The 25,877-nt window shown below is 36.8% G+C and overlaps 1 protein-coding gene and 1 long non-coding RNA gene across 4 annotated transcripts in view; one reads left to right on the top strand and one right to left on the bottom strand.

The window, feature by feature from the left end:
- The window catches only part of KCNH7 (potassium voltage-gated channel subfamily H member 7), a 154,686-nt gene extending 134,255 nt beyond the window's left edge, over positions 1-20,431 (top strand). For all 3 annotated transcript variants that reach the window (XM_015535883.2, XM_042994571.1, XM_042994572.1), the window contains 4 exons: positions 1,720-1,983; positions 7,733-7,901; positions 15,500-15,692; positions 17,769-20,431. In XM_015535883.2, the coding sequence (XP_015391369.2) occupies positions 1,720-1,983; positions 7,733-7,901; positions 15,500-15,692; positions 17,769-18,035 (893 nt within the window). In that variant the 3' untranslated portion in view covers positions 18,036-20,431. The remainder of the gene's footprint in view (positions 1-1,719; positions 1,984-7,732; positions 7,902-15,499; positions 15,693-17,768) is intronic.
- Positions 1,859-4,478, bottom strand: LOC122240936. The gene is made up of 3 exons (XR_006220742.1): positions 4,450-4,478; positions 4,316-4,367; positions 1,859-1,939 (listed from the first exon to the last, which is right to left on the bottom strand). It is a non-coding gene; the product is annotated as an uncharacterized LOC122240936 (long non-coding RNA).
- Positions 20,432-25,877: the final 5,446 nt, after the last annotated feature.

Genomic DNA, 25,877 nt, shown 5'->3' with positions numbered 1-25,877 from the left:
CATAAGATGGGGAATGTGGATCAAATTTTCAGGAGGGGAGAAGTTAAAACCAAAAAGAACAGAGGGTGAGATGACAATAATGAACTCTAGAAGTTTAAGAAGGGTCATGTCCGTGTCACTGGAGAGAAAAGAAAATGCTGATCTGAACATTTACAGGCAGTTAGATTAGCGCTTCAGTGGGGAAACGCGACACCGAGAAAGCAATGCTGCCCACAGTGCTGGAAACCAGAACGATCTGTGATCTTCTCTGCTCAACGATGAAATCATTGAGCAAATGTGAAATCTTAAATTAAGCAGTCTGGTTTTGCCACATTTAACTTTAATTGACAGGACATAAACTAACTCCTTAATCACATCAAGTTGATTTTTAAACTCTATTCACTTTTTACCTTGGGCTGCTTTCTGTTTTCTCAGATTTTATTTTATTTTTTTTAAATTTTTTAAATGTTTGTATTTATTTTTGAGAGAGACAGAGACAGAGAGTAAGTGAGGAGGGGCAGAGAAAGAGAGGGAGACACAGAATCTGAAGCAGGCTCCAGGCTCTGAGCTGTTAGCACAGAGCCCGATGTGGGGCTCAAATCACGGTGAGATCATGACATGAGCCGAAGTCAGACGCTTAAGCGACTGAGCCACCCAGGCGTCCTGGTTTCTCAGATTTTAAATTATGATATATATATATTTTTTTTAATAAAGGAAAATTCTATGTTTAATTTCTATGCCATATAAGAATTTTAAAGAATCATTGGTAGTTTATCTGGAGTGGCCTTAAATCAGTTCATTTGGCCTCTTCCATAAATAAGAGAGTAAGCAATCAGGCATTAAGTAGATGGGGACACCATCTTAACCATTTCTCTTGAAAATACTATACTTTCTGGAGTTGTGTTGGTTAGTTATTAGCCATAAGCAGATGGAGAATTATACTGTCTCCCCAGGACACTAATGGAAACAAGTTTCAGGATTTGTCTTTTTGAGCTTTTCCTGCTGAAATATGTTCTAACACAACCTTCAGGGCTAAAATTATCCTGACATTTCAGTATAATACAGCCAATATGCACTGCTGGTTTTAATGTAATTAGGTAAACTCACCTTAATTACTGTATTTAAGCTTTATATTCTTTGCAATATGCCACAAGACCAAACTACCTGGAATGTCAAGGCCTTTACATACATTGAACTAAGGTTGAAATTCATCCCTTCAGCCTTTGCTATGAGGAGGCTTCCTGTTTTGACCTTTGCCATGCGTGAATGGCTGCCACATGAGAGAGCATGAAGGCTAAAAACAAACAAGGTGCATAGTCGTGGTATTTTAGAATTGGGACATATTTTCCCTCCCTATTCCCTTTCATTAAAGAGATAGTGCACCAGATTTTAAGAATACAAATGACCGTTGAGCATGTGTAAATAAGGTTATGTTATCATTTTTTTCTGAGATATAAACATTATTGCTATTGCAGATATTCTTTTAACTCTGAAACAAATTTGTGTATTTCACAAAGATACTCTAATGTCCTTTGAACTAAAAAAAATTCTCCTTAGGTAGCTACATTCTCAATGGGAAAAGGAGAATGAACATCCTTTCTGGTGGTTTTAAAGGAAATTCTATGTTAAAATTATTTAAAGGCCATAACTCTTAAAAAGGCAGTTTATGTATAGTTAGGCAGTATAATATGCATAGAGTCTCACATTTGATTATCTTCTATAAAATAATTTTTTTGATAGATTTTGGCAAAGGGAACAGTACAAATGGTCCCGAAGACTCTGTAGATACCATAAGACATTATCAGAGTTCCAAGAAACACTTTGAAGAGAAAAAAAGCAGATCTTCATCTTTCATCTCATCCATTGATGATGAACAAAAGCCTCTCTTCTCAGGAATAGTAGATTCTCCTCCAGGAATAGGGAAAGCAGCTGGACTCCATTTTGAAGAAACAGTCCCAACCTCAGGAAGAATTCACATAGATAAAAGAAGTCACTCTTGCAAAGGTAATCAAGTTTCTCAGGAGTCACGTTGTCTCCCTTTAGTGCTAATTGTAAAACGGTGGCTTTTCACAAATCAAGAACTGTACTGACACGTGTTAATTTAATCTTTTACAACTTCATGAAATATTTGCAGAGTTCAGATCTCAGATCATCTACGAAGCATTTGTGCAATTCTGGAACAGTGTTAATTATTTCTAAACATTGATAGTGTAAGAGGTTTTTGTGGCAGTGAGCTTTAACATAATGTCACGTAGAACATTGTGGGAAGGTCAATTGTGCTTCTAAGAGAGAGGAGGGATTAATGGGTATTTTAAGAGAGCTAACCAGTTGATTCTTATATGTACCCTCTGTACCTATTCCTCACTTCCAAGCCAGCCATTTTATAGCATGAAAAGCCAATGCAGTAACGCTGTAATACATGCCAAGAAGAATTTGTTTATAGGGAATTTGAAGGAATGGGAGAAAATGCCCGTAAATAAAGTATGTGCTTTATCCAACTCATTTAAACACATTTGTTTAACATCTCTACCAGAAGGAATATGGGGGGGGGGGGTTGTAGAAAATATGCATGAGATGGATAATAATGCTTAATTAATGTATGCAGATTTGGTTCTAAAGGATGGGAAACTTAGGAAAACTTGAGAACTATCACATGGAAGAACAAATAACTTAGCATAACAGGAGCTAGAGCTACAGAGGTGGTTAAATCTAACCTTTAAGTGGGTGCAAGAACAGGTGTTTGGGTCCCAACCTGGCTCTCTTTATTTCTTTGCTTTGTTCACTTGCCCCCTTTATGTCTTTGAATAAGTGACTTGACAGACCCCACTGAGGCTCAGCTTGCTCAGCTTTTTTTTTTTAAGTTCATGTATTTATTTTTGAAAGAGAGAGCAAGCAAGAGATAGAGAGGGAGAGAGAGAATCCCAAGCAGGCTCCGCACTGTCAGAGCAGAGCCAGATGTGGGGCTTGAACTCATGAGCCTTGAGATCATGACCTGAGCTAAAACCAAGAGTCAGATGCTTAACGGACTGAGCCACCCAAGCGCCCCAGCTTGCTCCTCTTTCAAATACAATAACATTTTCTAACCAACAATAGTTGATTGTAATTATTGAACAGGAGAACATGCATAAGTTACTTTCTCTGAAATAAAATCCCTAAATCAGTCTAGTATTGTCTCACAGGTTTTATTTCCTAACCTTTTAATTATTGAATGTATATATAAAATGCCTATACAAATAGAGCTATAAAAATGTAGAAATAAAGAATGCGTAGCCAAAAAAATCAAAAGAATGTAACAGAATTGAAGGAAAAATAGGATGCTCTTGGCCTGGCAGGATAGTAAAATTATGGCACCAGGTAAATAAATATTATGTATCATTGTCACCATTATTAGAAGTGACTATACCTAGCAACAATCGTTTCATTGAATTTTGGATGTTTAGGCTTTACATCTCTCCCTATCGTGTATCAAATCAGCTTTTGCCATGACCCTGTGTTGAAGTAAGCTAAGAATATATGCAAATGTTCTCTGGACAATTTAAAATCTTGATGAAGTGAATGAAAATAGTACCTCATTTATCACAATGGAAGAATGGAATATTCGATGTGATTACCAAATGTCCCATTTTAGTTATTTATGAAATCAGATTCTGGGAAGTGCTAAAAATAGGAAAAGGTTGTATTATCGAAGTCAGAAGTTCTGAAGAGCTCACTGAGCCATCTCTACTTCTCCAAAAGTCAGCATAATGTGGACTTGATTTTTTAAAAAGTACTTTCCATTGTTTTCTTCTTGAGTTGTAGCGTCTCAAGTGACAGGTCACTGAAGATATATTTGGGGGACTTTATTTGGCTTTATCATGACTCTCGCTGACAGTGAATTGTCATGCTCTTCATCTTGTATTTTTCTTGGCCACGTCTTCCAATTATTTTTAATTAGCTATTTTACGTGCATAATAAAAAGTATTCTAACAAATAATCTTAATATCCCCAGATTTTTAATTTTCAGAAATGTACAATTCAATCCCTATTCAAGTCATAAATCATTACCTTGAATGGAAATACATAGCTAAATATTCATGCCAATTGAATAAAATAATTGATGGCCTATAGCATTGTGACACATGGTTAACCTGGTTAATTAATGTGATCAACTGATGGAGAATTCTAAAACTTCATTCACCGCAAATTTTATTCCCTAATGATTTTTTTAAGGGGAAGTATTATGGAATGTTTGAGAATTTGAATAATACGTAGGATGTAGCTGTAACTGCTACAGTTTGAACTACTAAATCCCCGAAAATTTTAGTTTTATCATCAACAGGAAGTTCCATTTACTCACATTCCTGGTACTTATCATGCTGAATCCAACAGAAGAGCACCTTTTGGCAAAACTAAGAAGAAAAAAAGCAAATTAAGTGGACTCTGACCCTACTTAGATTGAGGCCAAAAGTTAACTCTAGAAATATCGTGTACCCAGAGCAAAGTGAAAGTTTACTTTCTGTTCATCCATTTCCAGAAATGCGTCTTGCAACTATAGCAACATTTTCCTAGGCAACCAAGTGCAGATTCTTTCTGAGCTATATTTAGAAAGTGTCTACAAGGACGTTCATTTTGATTAAGACCACTAACCAGGATTTCCCCTTTGAACTTTTTTTCTGTGTTACTGTTAAAACAAGCTAATCATGCATAGCCAGATTTTAATAAAAAAGTAAATTACAATTAAGGAAGCCTTTATCTGATAGTTTACACTTTATTCATTTCTGCTGAGAAGATAATCGGTTTTTTTCTTGAGCCGTAAAAATATATATATAATCATGCATAATTTATTGCATGCGATTCACCATTGTTATTTAAAAATCAATTTATTATACATGATTTGAGAATGAAAGAGCTGTTAAGCACAGGCAGAAATTCTATAAGCTCTCTTGGCACAAAACTTCTGAGCATAATATGTAACTTCCATCTTATCGATTCTTACTGTCTTCTGTAAAGATTCCTCTTAGCTGGCTAGCAGGTAGCTAGACAGAGACAAGGATTGGCATCCCCAAACCCATTATATGTGTGCCCTAAATGTTGGACATTGCTGCTCCAAAATTGAAAAACTGGTGTACTAAGACATTATATTATTGTTTTTCCTTTTAAATAGAGTCACAATTCTGTGAATGGCAAATCATACTTTTCAATGAAAATCTGCTGATATATTATTACCCAAAACTTCAGCACTGTCATTTTTCTAGGTTCATTTTCCTTTTGTTGTGTTTGGTAAAATATCAAAAGAAATCATATACTGTCCCTTTAAAAGACAAAACAAAACACCAAAGATCTCATAGGCTAAGAAGCCTTAATCACAAAGAGCCATTCTGGAATGCTTATCAAGCTCTATGAGATCTGTTGCCCATTTCAAGAGAACAAGGAACCCCGACCTTCTATTTTTCTAATGCTGTCTTTGAAGACGCTGATTCCTGGGGTACCTGGGTGGCTCAGTTGGTTAAGCGGCCGCCTCGGCTCAGATCACGATCTTGCAGTTTGTGGGTTCGAGCCCCACGTCGGACTCTGTGCTGACAGCTTAGACCTACAGTCTGCTCCAGATTCTGTGTCTCCCTCTCTCTCTGCTTTTCCCCCACTCATGCTCTCTCTCAAAATTAAATAAACATTAAAAAAATTTTTTTGAAGCTGCTGCTTCCTTTGGTACAGTTTCACCCAAATGAGACAGCAATTGTAGGCCTCTCATTAGAGAAATTTCTGTGTATTCAATGATAAAGAGATAATGATAGAAAAAAAGCATGAAGAAAGAATACAGAGATCTTTCTGCTCCTTAAAGAGAGGGGATGCTTCTGAGCTATCTGACTGTACTTTTGGAGAAACTGCAGGAAAGCGACTACAAGAAGCCCTGCAAATCCTGTTCCTTATTTCTAGAATCATACCTAATCTTCCCAAATCAGTTACTTTCTACCCATTTTTTTAAATAGCTGAGGATATAAATTCCTTAAATTTATATAACTTTTGTCCGCATTTAATCATAGCTAGTGTCCAAAAAAAAAAAAAAGAAAGAAAGAAAGAAAAGAAAAACAAAGGTTTTCTATCAAACCAAAATCACTTTCTATAATTCAAATCTATTTCCATGTGAAAATGAAGACCAGTTTTAGATACTCTTTTCCTCCTACCAACCCTCCCAGTGAGAAGATGTCACTTCTTCTTTATCCCTGAAATAAACTCCCAGCTCCACGAGTAATTTTTCATGGGCTTTATTTTCCAACCCTTTAATCATTTTATATGCTCTCTTGTGGAATGTAGAGGGTAAGAAAGCAGAGCAAAAGTCATCAAAGTATATGATATAAATGAGAGGAAAAGTAAGATATTACATCCGTCCTCAGATAGTGATAACTTGCAAGCACAGAGAAGCTGTAAGAAAGAAGCTGTAAGAGAAGCTGTAAATTAAAAGATTAATCAACAGATGAATCTCTGTATGAAAACTATCAGAACCTTGCTACCAAATTCTTCAGGTGTAGGGCCTGTGTTCTTTGCCTTAAATTCCTCCACATTTATCAGAGTGTCTGGGACATAACAGACACTGAGAGCGCTTGAAAAGTGGACTTGAACAGATAAGCGGTATGTTTCAAATATAGAAACATAAAAATATTCTAAATGAAAGCGCCACAAGAAAGCATATTGGAAATTAACGTGACTATAGTAAAGGGCAGTGCAGAAGGAGCTACAAGGAAAGATAAAAACATGTAGTGGGCCTACAGGACATTTAACGCCCTTGCCATCTTTAACGGCTCCACTTTGAGTTGAGTTGCCCCAAGGGAATCCCCTGAAGCTCGGCACTTTTCTGTGGCTTTCTCCTTGGGCCCATTCTGAATCACACAGCATGCTGATTATCCTGGGAGAATGGCCCTAAAATCTTACATGCAAGGCAAAGCAGTACAGGCATACCTCAGAGAGATTGCAGGTTCAGTTCCAGACAACTGCGAAAAAAGTGAATATCACTCTTTAATGTGCAATAGCATTTTGTTTAAAAAACAATGTACAGTCCCTCAATTACAAAATACTGTGTTGTTGAGGTGTGTCGGTTAAGCATCCAACGCTTGATCTCAGCTCGGGTCTTAATCTCAGGGTCGTGAATTCAAGCCCCATATGGGGCTCTGCCCTGGGTGTGAAGCGTACTTAAAAAAAAAAATGCTATATTGCTAAAAATATACTGAAGTTTATCTGAGCTTTCAGCAAGCTGTAATCACTAGTTATAGTTCACCGTAATAAATATAATAATAATGAAAAAGTTTGAAATATTGCAAAAATGACCCAAATGTGGCACAGAGACACGAAGTGAGCAAATGCTGTTGGAAAAACAAATGAAGCCCATAGACTTTTGCTCATCACAGGGTTGCCGCAACGCTTTCATTTGTAAAAACCGGGATCTATGAGGTGCAACCAAGCAAGGTGCAGTAAAACAAGCAAAATATGCTGTTTCTTCCCAAGTAATCTAATTTGTCTACCAGAGACAAAATCACGTTCAAAACTCTTGCCCTCCTGTATGTTCATTCATATGGAAACGGACAGAGGAGGTGGCAGGCAGGGTGAGGGTAGGGCTCAGCTACCAATTGGTTGTGGCCCCTGGACAGGTCCTTGAATCACTCTCCTGGGTCTTTCGGCTTCTACTCTGAGGTCTTTTCCTGCTTATCTTGTAGAAGTCTCTGTATTATTGAGGCAAAGAGGCACCCAAAGAAGTTGACATCCATCTTGCTATTTCCCACAGATATCGCTGACACCAGAAGCTGGGAGCAAGAAAACGCGCAGACTCAGGCTGATGAGTCTAGCCCCTCAGCACTTCAGCGAGCTGCCTGGGGGATCTCTGAAACCGAAAGTGACCTCACTTATGGGGAAGTGGAGCAAAGATTAGATTTGCTTCAAGAACAACTTAACAGGTACAAGTAACGGCAAGGCAAAGAGAGAGCATCACTCAAACCCTTGGTGGGGTCTAGCTTTTCTCCTTGTAAATAGCAAATTCCTACTACCATAATCTCGTAGTTTTCATATATGCTCACTTATTTAAAATAAGGCTGCAAGTTGACAGAATTATTAATCTGTGTTGCAAGGAGCATTTATTTAGAACACGTCATGCTTCTGGCAACATAAATCCTATTTTTTCTTTACTTGTCATAAAATTAGTATATCACCCACACCAGCTGCTGAAGAAAAATCCTTTTTGTCCCTCAAAATAATTCATATTTGGCTTGTTTACTAACACCCTCTCTTAATCCTGCTTTTACACTTTTGGTTGTTTCTGGTAACTTAGTTATGTGTGATGGCATTTTTTTTAAGTATAGACAAAATTATTTAAACATTTAGATATTCAGTCAATATGTGAAAAATGTATTTGAATCAAAAATATCACAACGTTGAAGCCCAGATCTTTTCCATTTTCCCTCCGTCTTTGATCTATACCCTTTTAAGATGAGGCATGAATTTTGGTTTTAAGGAGAATGGAATTCCTTAACGCAATCTGTGTAGATTTTGTAAAATCAAACTGGTCACTAAGTCAGGAAAAAAAAACATGTGATTGAGTATGATATCACTGCTTTAGTTGTGCTTCACGTGGGAATTGACCTTGATTCAAACGTAGCCTCTGAATACACCACCAGGCAAGGCAGTGTTCATAGACGAAAAGCTTCATGGATTAAACTAAAATCCTCAAATCACACAATTTACTAAATCAATGTAGAACATACAATGAGAGGGGCGTCTGGGTGGCTCAGTCGGTTGGGCGTCCGACTTTGGCTCAGGTCATGATCTCGCAGTCTGTGAGTTCAAGCCCCACGTGGGGCTCTGAGCTGACGGCTCAGAGCCTGGAGCCTGCTTCAGATTCTGCGTCTCCCTCTCTCTCTCTGCCCCTCCCCCGCTCTCACTGGGTCTCTCTCTCAAAAATAAAAAAATAAAAAAATTTTTAAAAATTGAAAAAAAAACATACAATGAGAGTTGAGGAAAGCTAGATGAGATACTTAACACATTTCTAATAAGTGCAAGCGTGGTAAAAGGAACACACTACCCGAATCCTGATTTATGACATGTTCATATATGCTGCATCATCCTGCCCTGATGTGTGGTGCCTAGGACGACAGTGGCAGTTTGCACAAAGCATCCACAGACAAAAAAATCTGTTCCAGTGACACACACTTGCTCTATCACGGAGATGTAAGGCTGGATATGCCAGCCATAGCCGTGGCTCTCCAGTTAGTCTGCTCAACAACTATGTATTTTATTTGCTCTTTGTAGGTAAAGCCCATGTGGAGCTGGAGTGAGCCTATGCTGTGTGTCACCACTGGATGGCCAAATTTGGGGGTGACAGTTGTCTGTCCTGAGTTGACTTGAGAATAATTTGTTGTTTCTATCTCTGTCTCTGTAAGCCACACTCTCGTTTGTTACATCCTATTTCTGTTCTATCTTTGGAAGGTCTTACAGGTTACCTAGCATGCTGTCTGTATTTAATACACCTTATGGATTCTCTCCACATTTAGCAAGCTACTTACTCGTTATCTATACTTAACTAACACGTCCTATGAGTTTTGCCTACACCACATAAGCTCCTGGTTTACTAACTACTTGCTTAATGTTTCCTATGTGCTTTATCCATTATATCTATCTTTCATGGTTTTTTTTTAATGTTTATGCCAGAAATGAATACGGACAAACAATACAGTAAGCACATTAAAATGCGTGTACACACACATATACATTGCCACAAAAAAATAAATTAGGAATTAACACAGACAAATAGAAAATCTACAGATTTGTAAATTCAAATAAATTTGTTCATTTCAAACAAAAGTACGAAAATATTTCAGGAGCTAAAGATTTATTTTGTAGTCTGTCTTTTCATGGATTTTAGTTGAATTTAAAACCTCCTGGTGCTAAGGTCCATACACCATTTTCAAGTGCCAAATGCAAGTCTTATAAAATTGAAACATACCTGAGAAGATTAAAGTATCGTGTCATTTACTTAGGGTCAGCAATCCCTAATTCAAGTATAAGAACTTGCCATGGTAATACTTATTATTGGTCAGAGAAGCATATTTAGTGGCTTAATTAATACATTTGCTTTTTTACTCTCCTTGCCTTGTTTACCAAGTCACATTGATCCTTTAGCCACAACATACACAAAAATATATACTGTACACACATAAAAATTGATACGTGTGATCTCTGGACTTGAATTTTTTGATTCCTGTGACTTAGGGAAAATAATTGTCCATTTCTTTACTGCCAGGACATAAAATGTGTTCAACTTGTTGAGGGGATATAAAAATGAGTGAATTAAATAAATAAATAAATAAATAAATAAATAAATAAATAAATAAAAATGAGTGAATGAATAAGTGAATTGACAGGAACAGCAGTGATTTCTTTACAAAATACTTGTGGTTAGCCTAGATTAAGGTCATAGCTCTGCTATTTAACTATGTACAGGGTTTATGGTTCTCTAGCCTCAATTTCTGTCTTTGACTCATACATACCTGCAATGGTATTTAAGGACTAAGATATGATACGTGGAAACTATACATGCTCACACAGGGAGGGGTTGTACCAGCAGCTAGGTAAAATCTGATGAACAATGAACTCTATTATTGGTGTTCCTCCTGAGTGTATTCTCCTAGTTTATATTTACTTCCTTTAGTCCTTTCTTCAGGATTAAAGTTAAGGTGTTAGGATCCCTTTAGTTGCCTTTTCAGGGGTACCAATCATTGCTGCTGAGATAAGTCGGAGATTACTGAAAACATATGTCTTCAATATGTCCCGGAGCCAAAAGTGTAAACTCTTAAGGGCACACCCATCAAGGAGCATTTGATTTGCAATAGCCCATTAGTAATAATAATTTTTATTGTTATCTTATTACATTACTTATTATGATTTTTATATGAAACTTTTCATCTCTAAAGTACAATTAAATTTCTCCTAGGGCACCTAGGTGGCTCAATAGGTTGAGTGTCCAACTATTGATTTCGGCTCAGGTCATGATCTCACGGTTCATGAGATCAAACCCCACATCAGGCTCTGCCTTAACAGCGTTAAGGATCTGCTTGGGATTCTCTCTCCCCCTCTCCTCTCTACCCCTCCCCGACTCGTGCATGCGCCTGTGTGCACTCTCTGTCTCTTCATCTCAAAATAAACATATTTTTAAAAAAATCTATCTTGGCATCTCTTTTGACATAGTCCCAGCATCTATATGTCCTTTGACCTACTTCTCACTTTGACTTACTTCTATTTCTCTCCAATATTTTCAACAAACATTTTATGGCCTAACTCAGCTTAGCCTCTTTTGGATTTGAAATCCAAAATATTACATTTTTACCGCACTGGCGTCTCCAACATCTTTCCTCCACTTTACTCACGAAAGCAAAAGTATAAAGAACAAGTTTGAAGAGGGTAACTCAGCTCAAACTTTGACTTTGAGCGGGAATCCTGGGACATTTTCTGGAATTGGGTCTGCCCTGTTTAGCTTCAGCATTCTGTTCGAATGTAGAACTGTGAATCACAACCCCGTTTGTCTCCTTCAAATATTCATATTAAGCAAACTGTGCAATAAGAACAGATATAAATGGGTCTATCTTGAATCAGCTTTGCTGCTACCACTTTCCTGCTTTAATGACCATTAAACTATATGTAGGGTTAAAGGTTTACAAAAGGAGGGTTCTTACATATTTATATATTATGTCTACAGACATACATACTTAGGGCAATAGCAATTGATCCTAAAACGGGGCTTCTCAAACTTTACTGTGAATGGGAATCGCTTGGGGATCTTATTAAAATGCAGATTCTAAGTCCCGTAGATCTAGAACTCCATTCTAACAAGTGCCCAGCTTTGACCACGCTACAGGTAGGGAGCTCTGGAGCATGTAAAAGCTTTTAATAATGATTTCATGTCTTACAGATCATCCAGAGCAATTTGCGTGTGTGCCGTTAGTATGGCATTGAGCATGTGCTTCACCTAGTGTTATACTTATTTATGTACTTCCTTCTTTTTCCTTCCTACATGGTCAGCTTCTCTCAGCACCTTAGACTAGATTCTACGTATATCATCATCATGTTCTCCTTTTCACCTTCCTGCCCAACAAAGTGCCTGGTATATTGTGGATCTTTAAATAAGTGCATGAACGCATTTACTTTATGCAGCTGAATAGTTATGTTGATGTAGGAGAGAAAAAATATTTTTCCTTCTACCCTTCTGAGTTCTTGGCTAAGACCCCTGTAATTAAAGACAGATTAACAAGAAAAAACAAATAAGTTTATTTAACACATTGCCCTCATGTATACATGGGAGATATACAGAGGAAAATGAGTAAATCCCCAAGGTCGCTTAGAATCCGGGATTAGACACCACCTTGTTAAGGGAAAGTGTAGGGGGACGTAGGCCTCTTAGAGGAGAGTAAATGATTTTTAGGAAAGGTAAATGGATAGTCAGAAGAAGAGGTAGAAGATATGATAGTTTGTGAAAAAGTTTGTCTCAGTGTGGTGTCGGCTTCCAGTCTTTTCTCTTGTGACAAGAGCCAATCTTCTCTTGCTGATGAAATACGAGAGGAGTGAATTTATCACAGTTGAGTTCCTTTTGGATCTGCTTTTAGGAAGATAAGGGAAGTTCAGAGAAAGCCTCTCTCCGCATTTTCTGTTTTTCATGTGCCTACAACTCAAATAATCAATATGCCAAAGTGGCATATTTCGGTACTTTTCATTGACCAAAAAAAAAAAAAAAAAAAGTTTTAAAACCGGGTTATAGACTGGGTGGTCTGTAAACAACAGAGACTCATTTCTCACAACACAGGAGGCTGGGAAGTCCAAGATCAAGGTACCAGCAGATTCAGTGTCTGGTGAGGCTGGTTTCCTGATTCATAGGTGGCTGTCTTCTTGGGGTGTACTCATATGGTAAAAGGTAGAAGGAAGGAAGCTCTCTGGGGTCTCTTTTATAGGGACACTAATCCCACTCATGAGAGCTCCACCCTCATTGACCTAATCACATCCTAAATACCCTACCTCCTAACACCATCGCATTGGGGGTTAAGATTTTAACATATGAATTTTGAGTATATAAACATTCAAGCCATTGCACTGAACTACCCAAAATATCAGATAACCAGTTAATAAACAAAAACTAAGTATTCAAAATTACTGCAGGAAGAGAGAATGCTATCTTGAAAGAGCCTAAGTGGTGTCTCAGGAGGGGAAGTAAGAAGTAGGACATTCCTAGGACTTTGAAATCTGGGCCCTTCAAGGCTGGGAACTAATTGAAATTGGGCAAAGTTCATGCTGTTATAATCCAGGTTGAGGGACACAGTGAGGTGAAGATCTTCAAGCAAATCTGAATAAATAAAATCTGTTTGATAAACAAATTATTTGTTCAGATGAGCAGACTGTTGTCTCCAATGAGTTGGTCTATAGAAATTTCCTGAAGAAGTGAAGTGAAGTTTATATTTAGTCTTATTTTTTTCAGGCAAGGTTTTCCCAGAACAAACAACAAAGTCAGGTTGACAGAAGTGGTCCACACAGTCTCAGTTCTCACCCTGCACCTGCTACTTCACCTGCACAGGGAGCTCTTGCATGCATGAGCCCCACTTACAATAGTACATTGCCATTACTGAAGACCCACCTTCCAACAGATTTCTTCCTCATGGAGACTATTCAAATAGAATCCATGATATTAAGATCCCGTTTCTCAGAGACCACTGCTGTTTGATAAAGGACCCAAAAACAGTATCATGATTTCTTATTCTCTGTTGCATTTTGAATCCCATGTGTTGAAATTTTTATTCCATCCCCCACCCCCAAGTCCATTTATATTCAATGTAATAAATACTTTGTAAGCCACTCACTAAACATTAGTCTGTTTGCAGACTTTTCTTTGGGGGTGCAAAGGAGGGAGAAATGAATTCTGAATGAGTCCAAGATGGAAAGAGTTTCGGGTGCAGATAAAATTTGAACTGGAGCTTGAGAAATGAAAGGAAAAATTGACGTATGACAACAAAATAATAAGCTTTCTCCAGTTAGTTGGCACCATAAAGAAATAGATCAGACCTACAGGTAACAAGTAGATAAATAAACTGGTCGATAACTCCTTTTTTTGTCTCATTTCAGTGTGTGGTTTTGACATTTGTGAGGCACAATCATGTATAATTTATAGCTTTTGGTTTAGAAGACAGGAAGCTATATGGTTAAGTATACCAAGTATAGAAAACCTGTACGAATGATGTTATTATGATTCTCAGGAGGAAGATCTTTAGTGGCAGGATTAAGAACTAAAAAGAAAAACAAAATAACCTTTTCTTAAATCAAAGACTAAGTTCTCTCCACTTCAAATGTCACAAACAAATGCAGCATGTATATAATTGGACAAAATTAGTTCTATGATTTTAAAATTTTGGTAAAATTTACCTTCCCTTTGCATCTTTCATTCAGAGACAAAATAGCACAAGTAAGATTTAAAGTTTTCTAAAGATGCATACAGTCCAAATTTTCTGTTCTTATGCCCACAAACTTTCCTTTTTTAAAGTGCTGTTAACACATGCAAAAAAAGAAAATTAGTCCTATTGTATTTTGCTATTTTCCTTCGAATTTTAATTTAAAATGAGAATGAATTTAACAGGCCAGTTGGATCCTTCTGAGCTTTGGGGAAAAAAACATCAGACTGGCATCTTGCAAGCCAGATGGGTCATAGAAGCAAGTGAACTTGTATATTTGGTTTGTTTCTTAAATGCCAAAGGCCTGGAATTGTAAATTGGTTAGAAATTTAGCATCTAACAGCATTTAACAATAAAGAACACAATGGGGGGCGCCTGGGTGGCTCTGTCGGTTAGGCGTCCGACTTCAGCTCAGGTCATGATCCCACAGTTCACGAGTTCAAGCCCTGCATCGGCAGCTTGAAGCCTGGAGGCTGCTTTGGATTCTGTGTCTCCCCCTCTCTCTGCTCCTCCTTCCCCCGCTCAAAATAGGTAAATTTAAATTTGTTTTTTAAAAAAAGAATACAATGAATAACATGCAATACTGTGAATAGGACAGAAACAAGGTAAAATAAAGGTAAACTTGAAATACATAAGAAATTACACAATTGTTGCAGCTATGAAAGAAATGTGCTACCAAGTCCATATTTAAAGAGTAAACAAAATGTTCTGAAGAAACTGGCAAAGCCTGATTAAAAAGCAAAGAAAATTATCATTAACAATGGATTCTCAGTATGTTTTACATTTGAAATCAATAAAGGTTGGTAAAAATGTAGTCTATTTCAATTCAGCTGCTTTTCCATTAAGATCTTATTAAAGAAGCAGGAAAGCAGGAAAGCAATGGTGTTTATCAGAACCACTAGTGGAACACAGAAAGTGAGCATCAGCCAGGAGAGAATCTGTGTGCTCCCTCTCCTGTCCTTCTTGTTTAAAGCAGGGCCATAATTCTGTTTGTTGGTGGTACTGAATTTTCTCAAATGCTTTGCAATCCTGGACTATTTTAGGACTGTCTTCCCCCATTTGTGTCTGTCCTGCAGACTTGAATCCCAAATGACTGCTGACATCCAGACCATCTTACAGTTGCTGCAGAAACAAACCACTGTGGTTCCCCCTGCCTACAGTATGGTAACTGCCGGAGCGGAGTATCAGAGACCCATTATTCGCCTGATGAGATCCAGCCATCCAGCAGCATCCATCAAGACTGATCGAAGTTTCAGTCCTTCCTCACAAGTAAGTATAGATGCTGTATAAACGAGAGTCTCTCTCTGGGTGTTTCTGGGGACCACATGAGTTAGAATCATCTAGGGTGCTATGGGAAAATAAAAGTCTCATCCCCATCTGTTTTTGCTCCATTAAATTTCTGGGAATAGCCCCTAGAATTTGAATTTAAACCAGCCCCCCAATAATTCTTCTGTTCATTTTTTTAAATTTTTTTTTAAATTTTCATCCAGTTAGCATATAGTGCACAATGACTTCATTAGATTCCTTAATGCCCCTTACCCATTTAGCCCATCTCCCCTCCCCAACCCCTCCAGTAACCCTCTGTTCTCCATATTTAAGAGTCTCTTATGTTTTGTCCCCTTCCCTGTTTTTATATTATTTTTGCTTCCCTTCTCTTATGTTCATGTTTTGTATCTTAAAGTCCTCATGAGTGAAGTCATATATGTCTTTCTCTGACTAATTTCGCTTAGCATAATACCCTCTAGTTCCATCCACGTAGTTGCAAATGGCAAGATTTCATTCTTTTTGATTGCTGAGTAATACTCTTATATATATATATATATATATATATATATATATATATATATACCACATCTTCTTTATCCATTCATCCATCAATGGACATTTGGGCTCTTTCCATACTTTGGCTATTGTTGATAGTGCTGTTATAAACGTTGGGGTGCATGTGTCCCTTTGAAACAAAATGCCCGTATCCCTTGGTTATGTTTATTTCAAGTTTGAGAACAGTGGACCTCAAAGAATGATTTTAAACCCCTAGTAATTTTTTCCCCCCTAAGAAAAAGTTATTTTCAAGAATCAATCTGCTTGAGTTTATATATGGTAGAGCTTTGAAAGCTGTAGCCCTGGGTCCAAAAAGCACTTCAAAGAATGGTCTGTAATTTACTATGGTGACAAGAGGTGCTCTTGGGCACCGTCTCCAGAAGGAAGTAAGGGGAGGAGAAAGAGCAGTTGTCCACAGAGGATCTGAGGTTCCAGTGAGATCAGACTAGTAATCTCATTTGTGCCCCACCCATCACCTGAGATCTCTAAGCTTTTCACATCCCCATGATAGTAAAAGGAGTAATGTTAAAGTGTCCTTTATCTCGCCTCTGAAGACTTCTAAGGTCTTTTTAATAAAAATATTTTAATAAATTTAAAAAAATGTTTATTTATTTTGGGAGAGAGAGGGAAGGGCAGAGAGAGAGAGAGAATCCCAAGCAGGCCCCCCACTGTAGGCACAGAGCCCCATTCAGGGTGCGATCTCACCAACTATGAGATCATGACCGGAGTTGAAATCAAGAGTTGGATGCTTAACGGACTGAGCCACCCAGATGCCCCTAAAGACTTCTAAGACCTTTTGACTTATGTTAATATGAAGGTCTGCATGGGAAATTATTCTTAATTACTTAAGCCGAATAGCCAAACTGACTCTAAGGAAGGTGGACCCAGCACAGTCTTGTAAGATTTTTTTTAGAAGTTTGGAAATTTAGTGCAAAATATTATGGGAAATTAAGCTACATTAATAACAGGGAGAAATGTGAAGAAAGAAAATAATGAAATCTTTCTGAGATATGAAAGTATAATTTTTTTTATCCCTAGCTAGTTTTGAATGTCTCCGATCTTGCAAAACTGTGTACTTTGTTCTTTGTTTTCAGTGGATTTAGGTAATATTTTCTGACCAAGGATGGGTGATTTTCCTTTGTTTTTTTTACCTCTCCTCCTTACACTGTCTAGTCACCAAATGACACACATTTCTGATCTTAGTTTTGTCTTGAATTTTGAATTAAAACTCATCTGGAAACTCAAACTCAATGTTAAATTGTGTGTATGTATGTATGTATGTATGTATCTGTATGAATCTGATCTGGCTTCAGTGCAAAATTAAAGTTCTTAGAATGGTTGTTTAGGATAAACTGATGCCCAACCTCCAAAGCCTTGATCCGGCCTTGGGAGGGAAAGTTTGGTTAATACCACTAATCAAATATAGATTAATGGGGAAATAAAACGTATTTTGATTTCGTGAGTGTAATTTTAGAAATCTGTCCAAATGAATTGTAAAAACGTGTTTTCTTGTCTTTCTCTCAGTGTCCTGAATTTCTAGACCTTGAAAAATCTAAACTTAAATCCAAAGACTCCCTCTCAAGTGGGGTGCATCTGAACACAGCTTCGGAAGACAACTTGACTTCACTTTTAAAACAAGACAGTGATCTCTCTTTAGAGCTTCACCCGCGGCAAAGAAAAACTTACCTTCATCCAATTAGGCATCCTTCTTTGACAGATTCATCCCTAAGCACTGTAGGAATCTTGGGTCTTCATAGGCATGTTTCTGATCCTGGTCTTCCGGGGAAATAATCATTTTGTACTATTTACTCCACATACAATGTAAGTGCTTTTAATGGCTGTTTTCCTTTTTTTGTATTTAAATCCTCTCTACTTGACTCAGGGGCTCACAAGGTACCATTATATGCAAAAGTACTGTATATTTTCCTAAATTGAAGCTTGTAAGGTAAAATTGAGCAATTAGGATGTAAATATACATATGAACTCTTTTGTTCCAAATGTTAAAACTGCCAGCATCTCCAGGCATCTTATTTTATTTTTATTTATTTATTTATTTTTAAATCATGTGCATGTTAGGAAACTCCAATTTCTCTTGCATGGAGACTCCTACTTACTACTTTTACTAAATCTGTACTTTGTTATGAAAATGCCTTCCAAGCAAGTAAGAAACCAAGGGGTGACATTGTTCATGGAAGCAAATCATGGAAGATCCTAAACTCACGGAAGTTCCAGGGGTAGAAAGGGAACTTAAGTCACTCAGAACAGATACCCTTCTGTTCTGAGAGGTTTATAGTTAATTACATCCATTTCACCACACTGAAAAAAAAAATAGTTTTAGAGTTCTGAATCTTCGACCACGTTGGGTGTCCATCTCCAAATACATGAATATAGGCCAGCTTTAATGAGGACAAAAAGGACTTTCGACTTAAAATTCTGTCTTTAACTGCATTTACAAACTACCTAACATGTTTCTCACTGGCACATTTCCTTGCATATTTAGAAACAAGTAGAAACAAGTTTCTCTCTCTTTTTATTATTATTATTATATTTTTTTTTTTTTTTGAGGAGGGGAAGGGAGTCTTCTCAAGAACTGCCAAGGTGTGACTGACACAAAGTGATATCTACAGCTTTCCTCTGATTCATATATTAGGGCAATCCTGAATTGGAGCAAAAGAGTGGACACACATGGTTCTTTTTTAAAAATGTGCAACCCAGTGGATTTGCATGGCAAAACTAGCTCCCATTTGAGCATATGTTGTTCCACGGTTTTCGATTTAATCCCAGCTGTGGAAAAACAATATGCTTGTACCTGCCTGTAAAGGAAATGAAGACACCAGCAGTAAAATTTCTGTTTTGTTCAGTTACTCAAACACATTTGTTAATCAAAGATTAAATGAAAATGCGTTCTGTATGAATTGGGCTGAATATATTTGGACCCCAGAATATCAGAACATACAATGGAATATATTTTAATATCTTTAGCTGTTAGACTTTTTCGGAGGGGGTACGATATGCTTCTCATAAAATCAGGATACAGAAAAAACTGCAAGTTAATTTAAGGTTCTGAGTTGTCAATTTTTACTTAAGTTTTATTTTTCAATTCCTTTGAGTACAATTGTAATTTTATTTTGGGCTGATCTATTATATCCTTTCCTTCTGAACGAAATCTTGAAATTTTTTGCAAGTTTCTTCCTTCTTTAATAATTCTTACACCCACATATATTTTTAAAGAAATATTATATCGGTGCACATTATTAAATGGATTAGTTTCCATCCCTCCAGGATAGAAATATAATCTATTGACTTACTTTTACCTTTGACACTATTGGTTTCAAATATAAGCAATTCCTTTAAATTTACAAAGCTATTGCACTATTTAAAATGATGAAAGTGACCTTAAGTTGCCCCCTATATATTTTTAAATGGTCACATGTGTGGGAGGCAATCTGTAGGCGTGAACATATTCTTATCCCTGCTAAATGTTCGAAAAAAAAGAAAACATAAGCGATAAAGTATGTATGACAAAATGACTAGTCAATTCAGTAAAAAACAGAACAAGTTTAACTAGCTTCCCAAACCATTTGGTGTTAGGCAGATACAAATTTAAGGACTAATGCTTTCTTTCCTTCATTCAACATTTATGGGTGCCTAGCTGGGGGAGGCAAATGGCTAACGTTGATTCAGAGGACTATTTGAGGATTTTATATCTATATTTAGGCATATTTTTGCAGCTGCAACAAATTTCATAAGGATTGCCAGCCTAAGCTCCAGGGAAAGTCAGAAGGAATTCACCAGAGACTGTCATTTGTAGAGGATTTGGCAGGTGAGGAATTTAGATCTGATTGTTTGATTAGTGGATGCTTCAGCTCCAACACTTGCTGTGACGTGCATAAAATCCCACATAAAGCCTCTATACTTCTTTATAAAAACTGAGCATGAAAAAAAATAAATAAATAAAAATTGAGCTTGAGGGAATGGAAAGATGGGGAATAGTATACAAGTTTCCAGCTTGCTTAAAGTTTTGCATAAGACAAACATTCTTCCTTTTAATGCCTTGACATAAAATAATTCCTTGATATTAAAATCTAAGTCTCAGAGAATTGGACAGGATTAAGAAGGTCCCCTCTTCTAGGATATTAGCTTAACAAGAGCCTGGAAAAGCTAACATGTGATTAGTTAGGCAGAAATGTCAGAGGCTCAATGGTTAAAATGACTTAGAGATGACCAAAGCAATTATCTTAATTTACAAAATGCATCTCCTTATCCCAGTCAAAGGTCCAATGCCTGAAATCACTTGTCATGCTTGCTGTGGCCAACAGTCTGACCCCTCCATTGGCGATCCTCCTGAGAGGCAGGGTTGACTGCCCATCAGTCCTGGCAGTAGGAGCACTGCTGTCTTCCTAGGTAATTTGAAGCACTTAATACAACTGATGCTTTCCACCTAAAAATAGTGAGATCTGGTTCCCAGGCCTAAATAAAATTCCATCTAAAATCTGAAGTTTGTCTGAGTGAGTTGTTTTCCTGCTGTTATTGCTGGGCAGAGAGCGGGACATATCATTTTACCTTAGAGAGGAGTCCCGTGTTCTAATTAGTTGATAAGGAAACTAGGAATGAAAAATGTTGAAGCAATGTTCTTGCAGGATTTTTAAATTAAAATTCACCCATTCAACAGACATGAGAAGGCAGGGGCAAATTTGGGACAGCCTCCTTTTCTTATGTCCATGGTAATGGATTGGTCATCAGAGATGAATTTTCCCACTCTTCCAGTCAGAAGATATGGGTATCGTATCAGGGCCTAGTGGCATTTGGTGTGAGGTTGGATATATGTATATGACAGCTGCTTACAGGTCCTTTTGGAGGTTTATCTTTAACAGTGGTTCCCAAAAGCCTAAAAGAACCATTTCTTTAACCGGATGTCATTTAAAATCCCTTCATATATTATCAAAGGAAAAAGTTTATCACCTCGTTGGCATACCTAAAACAATCATTCTAACAGGTAAATCTTTCCCTTGAAGGCTTTTCATGATTAAAAAAAGGAATGTGGGAGATCTAGTTATTAAAAATGAGTCGCAACACTGATTTAGAACATAGTAGTCTTTAAATTGCTTATCCATGATTGAAACCAAAAGTAAATCAATGTATTTGAGGAGATTCCTACTGCAAATGAAAATTTTTATAAATTACAAAAAATTTCAGTTCTTGATTTTTGCACGATAGAAAAATGTGTCTATCATGTAAGTTCAGAGGCACTTGGAAGACAGATGATGATGTCTTCCCATGTAGGCCTAGAATTAGCAGTACTAAAACAGCCAGGGATCATGCTAGAAATGCATATTCATGGGCCCCACCCAGACCTACTGACTCAGAAACTCTAGAGGTGGAACCCAGCAATCATCTTTTAACAAGCCCTCTTCTATATGATCTCCATAAACACAAGAACTTTGAGAATCACTAACGTAGAGCATGGGCTCTGCAGTCAGACCCACGTGGGTCTCAGGAGTTCTCTCATGAAGAGCTGTGTGACCCTGACCAATTTAATTAACCTCCCTGAGTCTTTTTCCTGAATTTGTAAAAATGAGATAATGGTACCTGCCTCAAAGAAGCTTGAGGAAGAAGTGAGATAACATATAGTAAAGTGCCTGGCACACATAGGTGCCCCTAAAATGCTAGATTCTTTGATTATCATCCAGGACCACGATATTAAAAACAATCAGGAAGACAAATAATTTTTTCCACAATAAAGCTTTTCTGTAATGTGCTATGCCTCCAGCTAAATATCCATTAACAAGACTGAAGGTTTTGATTCAGAAGACACAAGAGTAGCTATTGTTTTCTCTAATTGCATTTTGCACTGTTAGGTTTTTAGCTTTAAAGTAATACTATTTATAATGATAGTGAGAGTATGAATGTCATTGTTACAAACCTGTGTACTCTGAATCAGTGATCTGTTGAATTCAGTACTACTAAAAATTGGTCTGTAAAGACCGGCTCACTGGGGAAGCCCCTCTTTAGATCCATGACGTAGTTCCCAGATGGGTATTTGGAAATGCATTTTCAAAATAGTGTTGAAAGAAAATACACTTTCTATTTTCTCAGAAAATAGAATTTATAGTTGTAGTGGTCCTTTGCAGGCTTCTAGGCCCACACCATCATGCACAGATATGCTAAACAGACTGCCTGCCTAAGTCCAGTGTGCAATGGTAGAAATGGCAAGAGACTTGGTGTCATAAACCTGAATTAAAATCCTACCTTCTCCACTTTTAGGACAAACCCTCGGTGAGCCCCAGTAGCCAAAATTATGAAGGCAATGTCTTAAATATCTTGAGGAGTGTTGGGGAGCCTCTGAAGTACGTATATGGAAGTGCTTTGTAAACCATAAATTACCGTGTAACTATAAGCTCTTTATGTGACTTGTGCATCATCACAAATACAGTGTCATTAGGGTGGCAGTGCCGTAGCATGACCTAGGTCTTCTGAAAACCTTCCATGGCTCCTCCCCCTACCCAACACTGACAGCATTCCCACTCTGACAAAAATCTATACAGTGATTCTCACACGGCTCTCAAAGATCTATTTACTCAGAGTAGGAGAACACCAGTGTTAGGAAAGCTATCCTCTGCTATAGCATCCCCGTATTTGTCAAAAATTGTCGGTGTCCAACATCCATAGAATTATATATTTGAGTTGTGATGGTTTTCTAGGTATGCAGTACTTTACCCCTCACCCCCTCACTTCTTAAGTGTTCTCATTCAAAGCTTCTGTCTCTGGGTTCCACTTAACTTACAACAAAGTGATGTTACCATTTTAAAAACTAAAAGGATGTTTTAAAATGCTTTGTAAGGTATTAGTTGTTGTGACTGATCAGTGCCCAACCTTAGAATAATTCATTACATGTTCTGTAGTACAAATACACTTGCTCTAAGAATATACAATACAGAAAATTCACGGAAGACATGAATTATTAATAATTGACAGCATGAAAAGAAATTATCACAAGGCCTATTTATATAAACTATTAAGTGGAGGTTGAGAGAGATGACTAACAAGACATTTTTTAAAATACATTATCACTATGAATAGGATGAAACATCTGTAGGAATGCAATGTTAAGAACACAGAACCATATGATCAACTGACCGATTTCATTGTTTTAGCAATCAAAATCAAACTTTTAAATGAGTAGCAAGTATTAGAGAAATGCTCCCAATAAAATATTTATTATGAGAAGTGGCAAATTTAACATGATTTTTCTTGAGAAGCTAATGTCAAAACTTAGCTGAATTCCTAACCGGTAGTCATGAAGTCATGACATTTGTGACTTTCGTTAGTTAATTTATATTTTGAGAGATACAAAATAATTTGGTACACCTATGGTTTTAAAACACTGTATGTTTAATCTTCACTTTTGGTGTTTCCCTTGTATGCATCATTTTTAAATGAAAAATAATCACACCTGTTAGCACTTAAATCATATACTTTTTGTATTGACACTGTATTAAGTATTCTGAGTATATGTAAGAAAATTCCACACCATCTCATCAACCTCATTTATTTTGGAGTAAAATTTAAGGACTGGTCATCTTATACTTACCTCCTCCACAGTCTCTTCAGAAGATACAATGTTACAATAACATTGAATATGGCACCCTTTTTCCAAACATAAAAACACCGAGGAATCCCTAGTTTTCATCTCCAGGGATTAATTAGACACACCTCCTTCTAGCTGAAATTTTCATTCTATGATTTTGATAGAAAAATATATACCAGAATGTTTGCCAGTTCAATAATACATTTCAAAAAATAATGTGTGTAATCATTTGAAAATGTCAGTCATCTGATAAAAAGAAGTTCACTCACATTGGTTAAGTAGTAAGTACCTTGGAATGCTTTAAATGTAATGAAACAATCTACCAAAACACATACTTTTTCCTAGTCTTTATGCACATAATGTAGCATGAAATCATGACGCTTTTGAAATACTCTGTGCGGATATATTTATTTTTTAGCAAATATTTTCTTCAAAGATTGGTATGTGGTATTGGCAGTGTAATCTACTTGCACAACTAGTTTTGCAATAACCTACAAATAACTGTAAATAAGAAAAATGTAAATTTCATGTAAAAATGGTTGCAGATTTTTGGTAGCTAAAAGTGTACAAGTTGTATTGAAAATATAGTATATATACATAATTTAAGAACGAAGCATATACTTTCTGATCTATTTATACATGAAAATTCAAGAATTTGTAAAAGAAATTATTTTGGGGAAAAAGAAAGTAAATCTCATTAGCTAGCTTTTATTAGAGAAGCCAACTATTTCCAACATTTTACTAGGTAGAGTGCTAGATACAGGCATGGTGGTGCTGATGTACTTCACGAAATCCCATAATTGCAACAGTGCCACTACAGTTTTACGGAGTTCACTGGGACACTAGTAAACTGGACTGGGTGGTAAAAGCATTACGTCTAAAATTGAAGAACTGTAAAAACATTTCACTTACTATTGACTGTCAAGCACACAGTGGTAATTGACTAAAACGTCTACCGTTCCATTATTGAAAATTTCTGATAACTGAGCAGGCTTCAAATTACATGGGACACATTTGGTATAATGCGTGGATGGTTCATTTTTTTCGTCAAGAATGAAAATATCCAGATAACATTATTTTCATTTGCCTATGTTTCATATATTCTAATTCCTCCCCTAGAATCAGTTATCTATTATTTAAGAAAAAGCATCTATCTTCAGAGAAACCTTTTCCACAAAATCAGTTGGTCATAATGTGGCATTTTCTAAGCTAAGGACTATTTACTCTGTTTAGTGGTTTAGATTCTCCACCATTCTTTTTTTTAGGTTTAAGAAGCCAAGAGAACATTTCGCTATTTAATAAATGAAAAACCAAATCAAATATAGATTAGCAGAAACAAACGTGTTGTTATCTTTAAGTGAGGCTGATTAGAAAAAGAATCAAAGTATGAATAAGCTATTTAAAAACTTAAAATCTCTTGCCATAAGAGAGATTTGAGGGTGATGCATTTAGATAGCTTTGGGAAATTAAATATGCATCCAAAAGTTCGGCTAACCTGAAAATTTTCTGATATGGCCTATAATTTTCAAAAGAATATGGATCTTTGTTTAGTATGTTTCTGGAACATACATACCTGTTCAGGTTATCTTTTGAAATTTCAGTTATCATAGCAATATAAATGTGATTAAATATAGCCAGCTAAAATGCAAATGACTGCATGTATCTGTAAAGCACATATTTATATTTTCATGCTTAAGGGAAAATGTTGGGATCCGCCCCCCCCCCAACAGTGTTATCTGATGAAGGTACTAATTCCTGGCATATTTGTCTCTGAATATAGCTATTAAATGATGACATAGCCAAAATTCTCATTTCCTGTAAGCTTTCCAAATCGCCACCATCTCTGATGTTGTGGAAGGGTTGGAAATGTAAGTAGCACATAGGCAAGGACCCTCCTCACCCCCTGTCTGGTGCATCATAGTAATGTAGGAGTGCTGCCAATGTCTACTTACTCTACATTCAGATTTACAGAAGCACACCTGAAGTTATTCCTGAATGCTCACAAAATAATACACAAAGCTGTACATCGCCAAGCTACCTGGGTA

This window comes from Panthera tigris, chromosome C1, assembly GCF_018350195.1.
Source record: "Panthera tigris isolate Pti1 chromosome C1, P.tigris_Pti1_mat1.1, whole genome shotgun sequence".
Classification (NCBI taxonomy): domain Eukaryota; kingdom Metazoa; phylum Chordata; class Mammalia; order Carnivora; family Felidae; genus Panthera; species Panthera tigris.
This window is presented reverse-complemented; position numbering and strand designations above follow the sequence as displayed.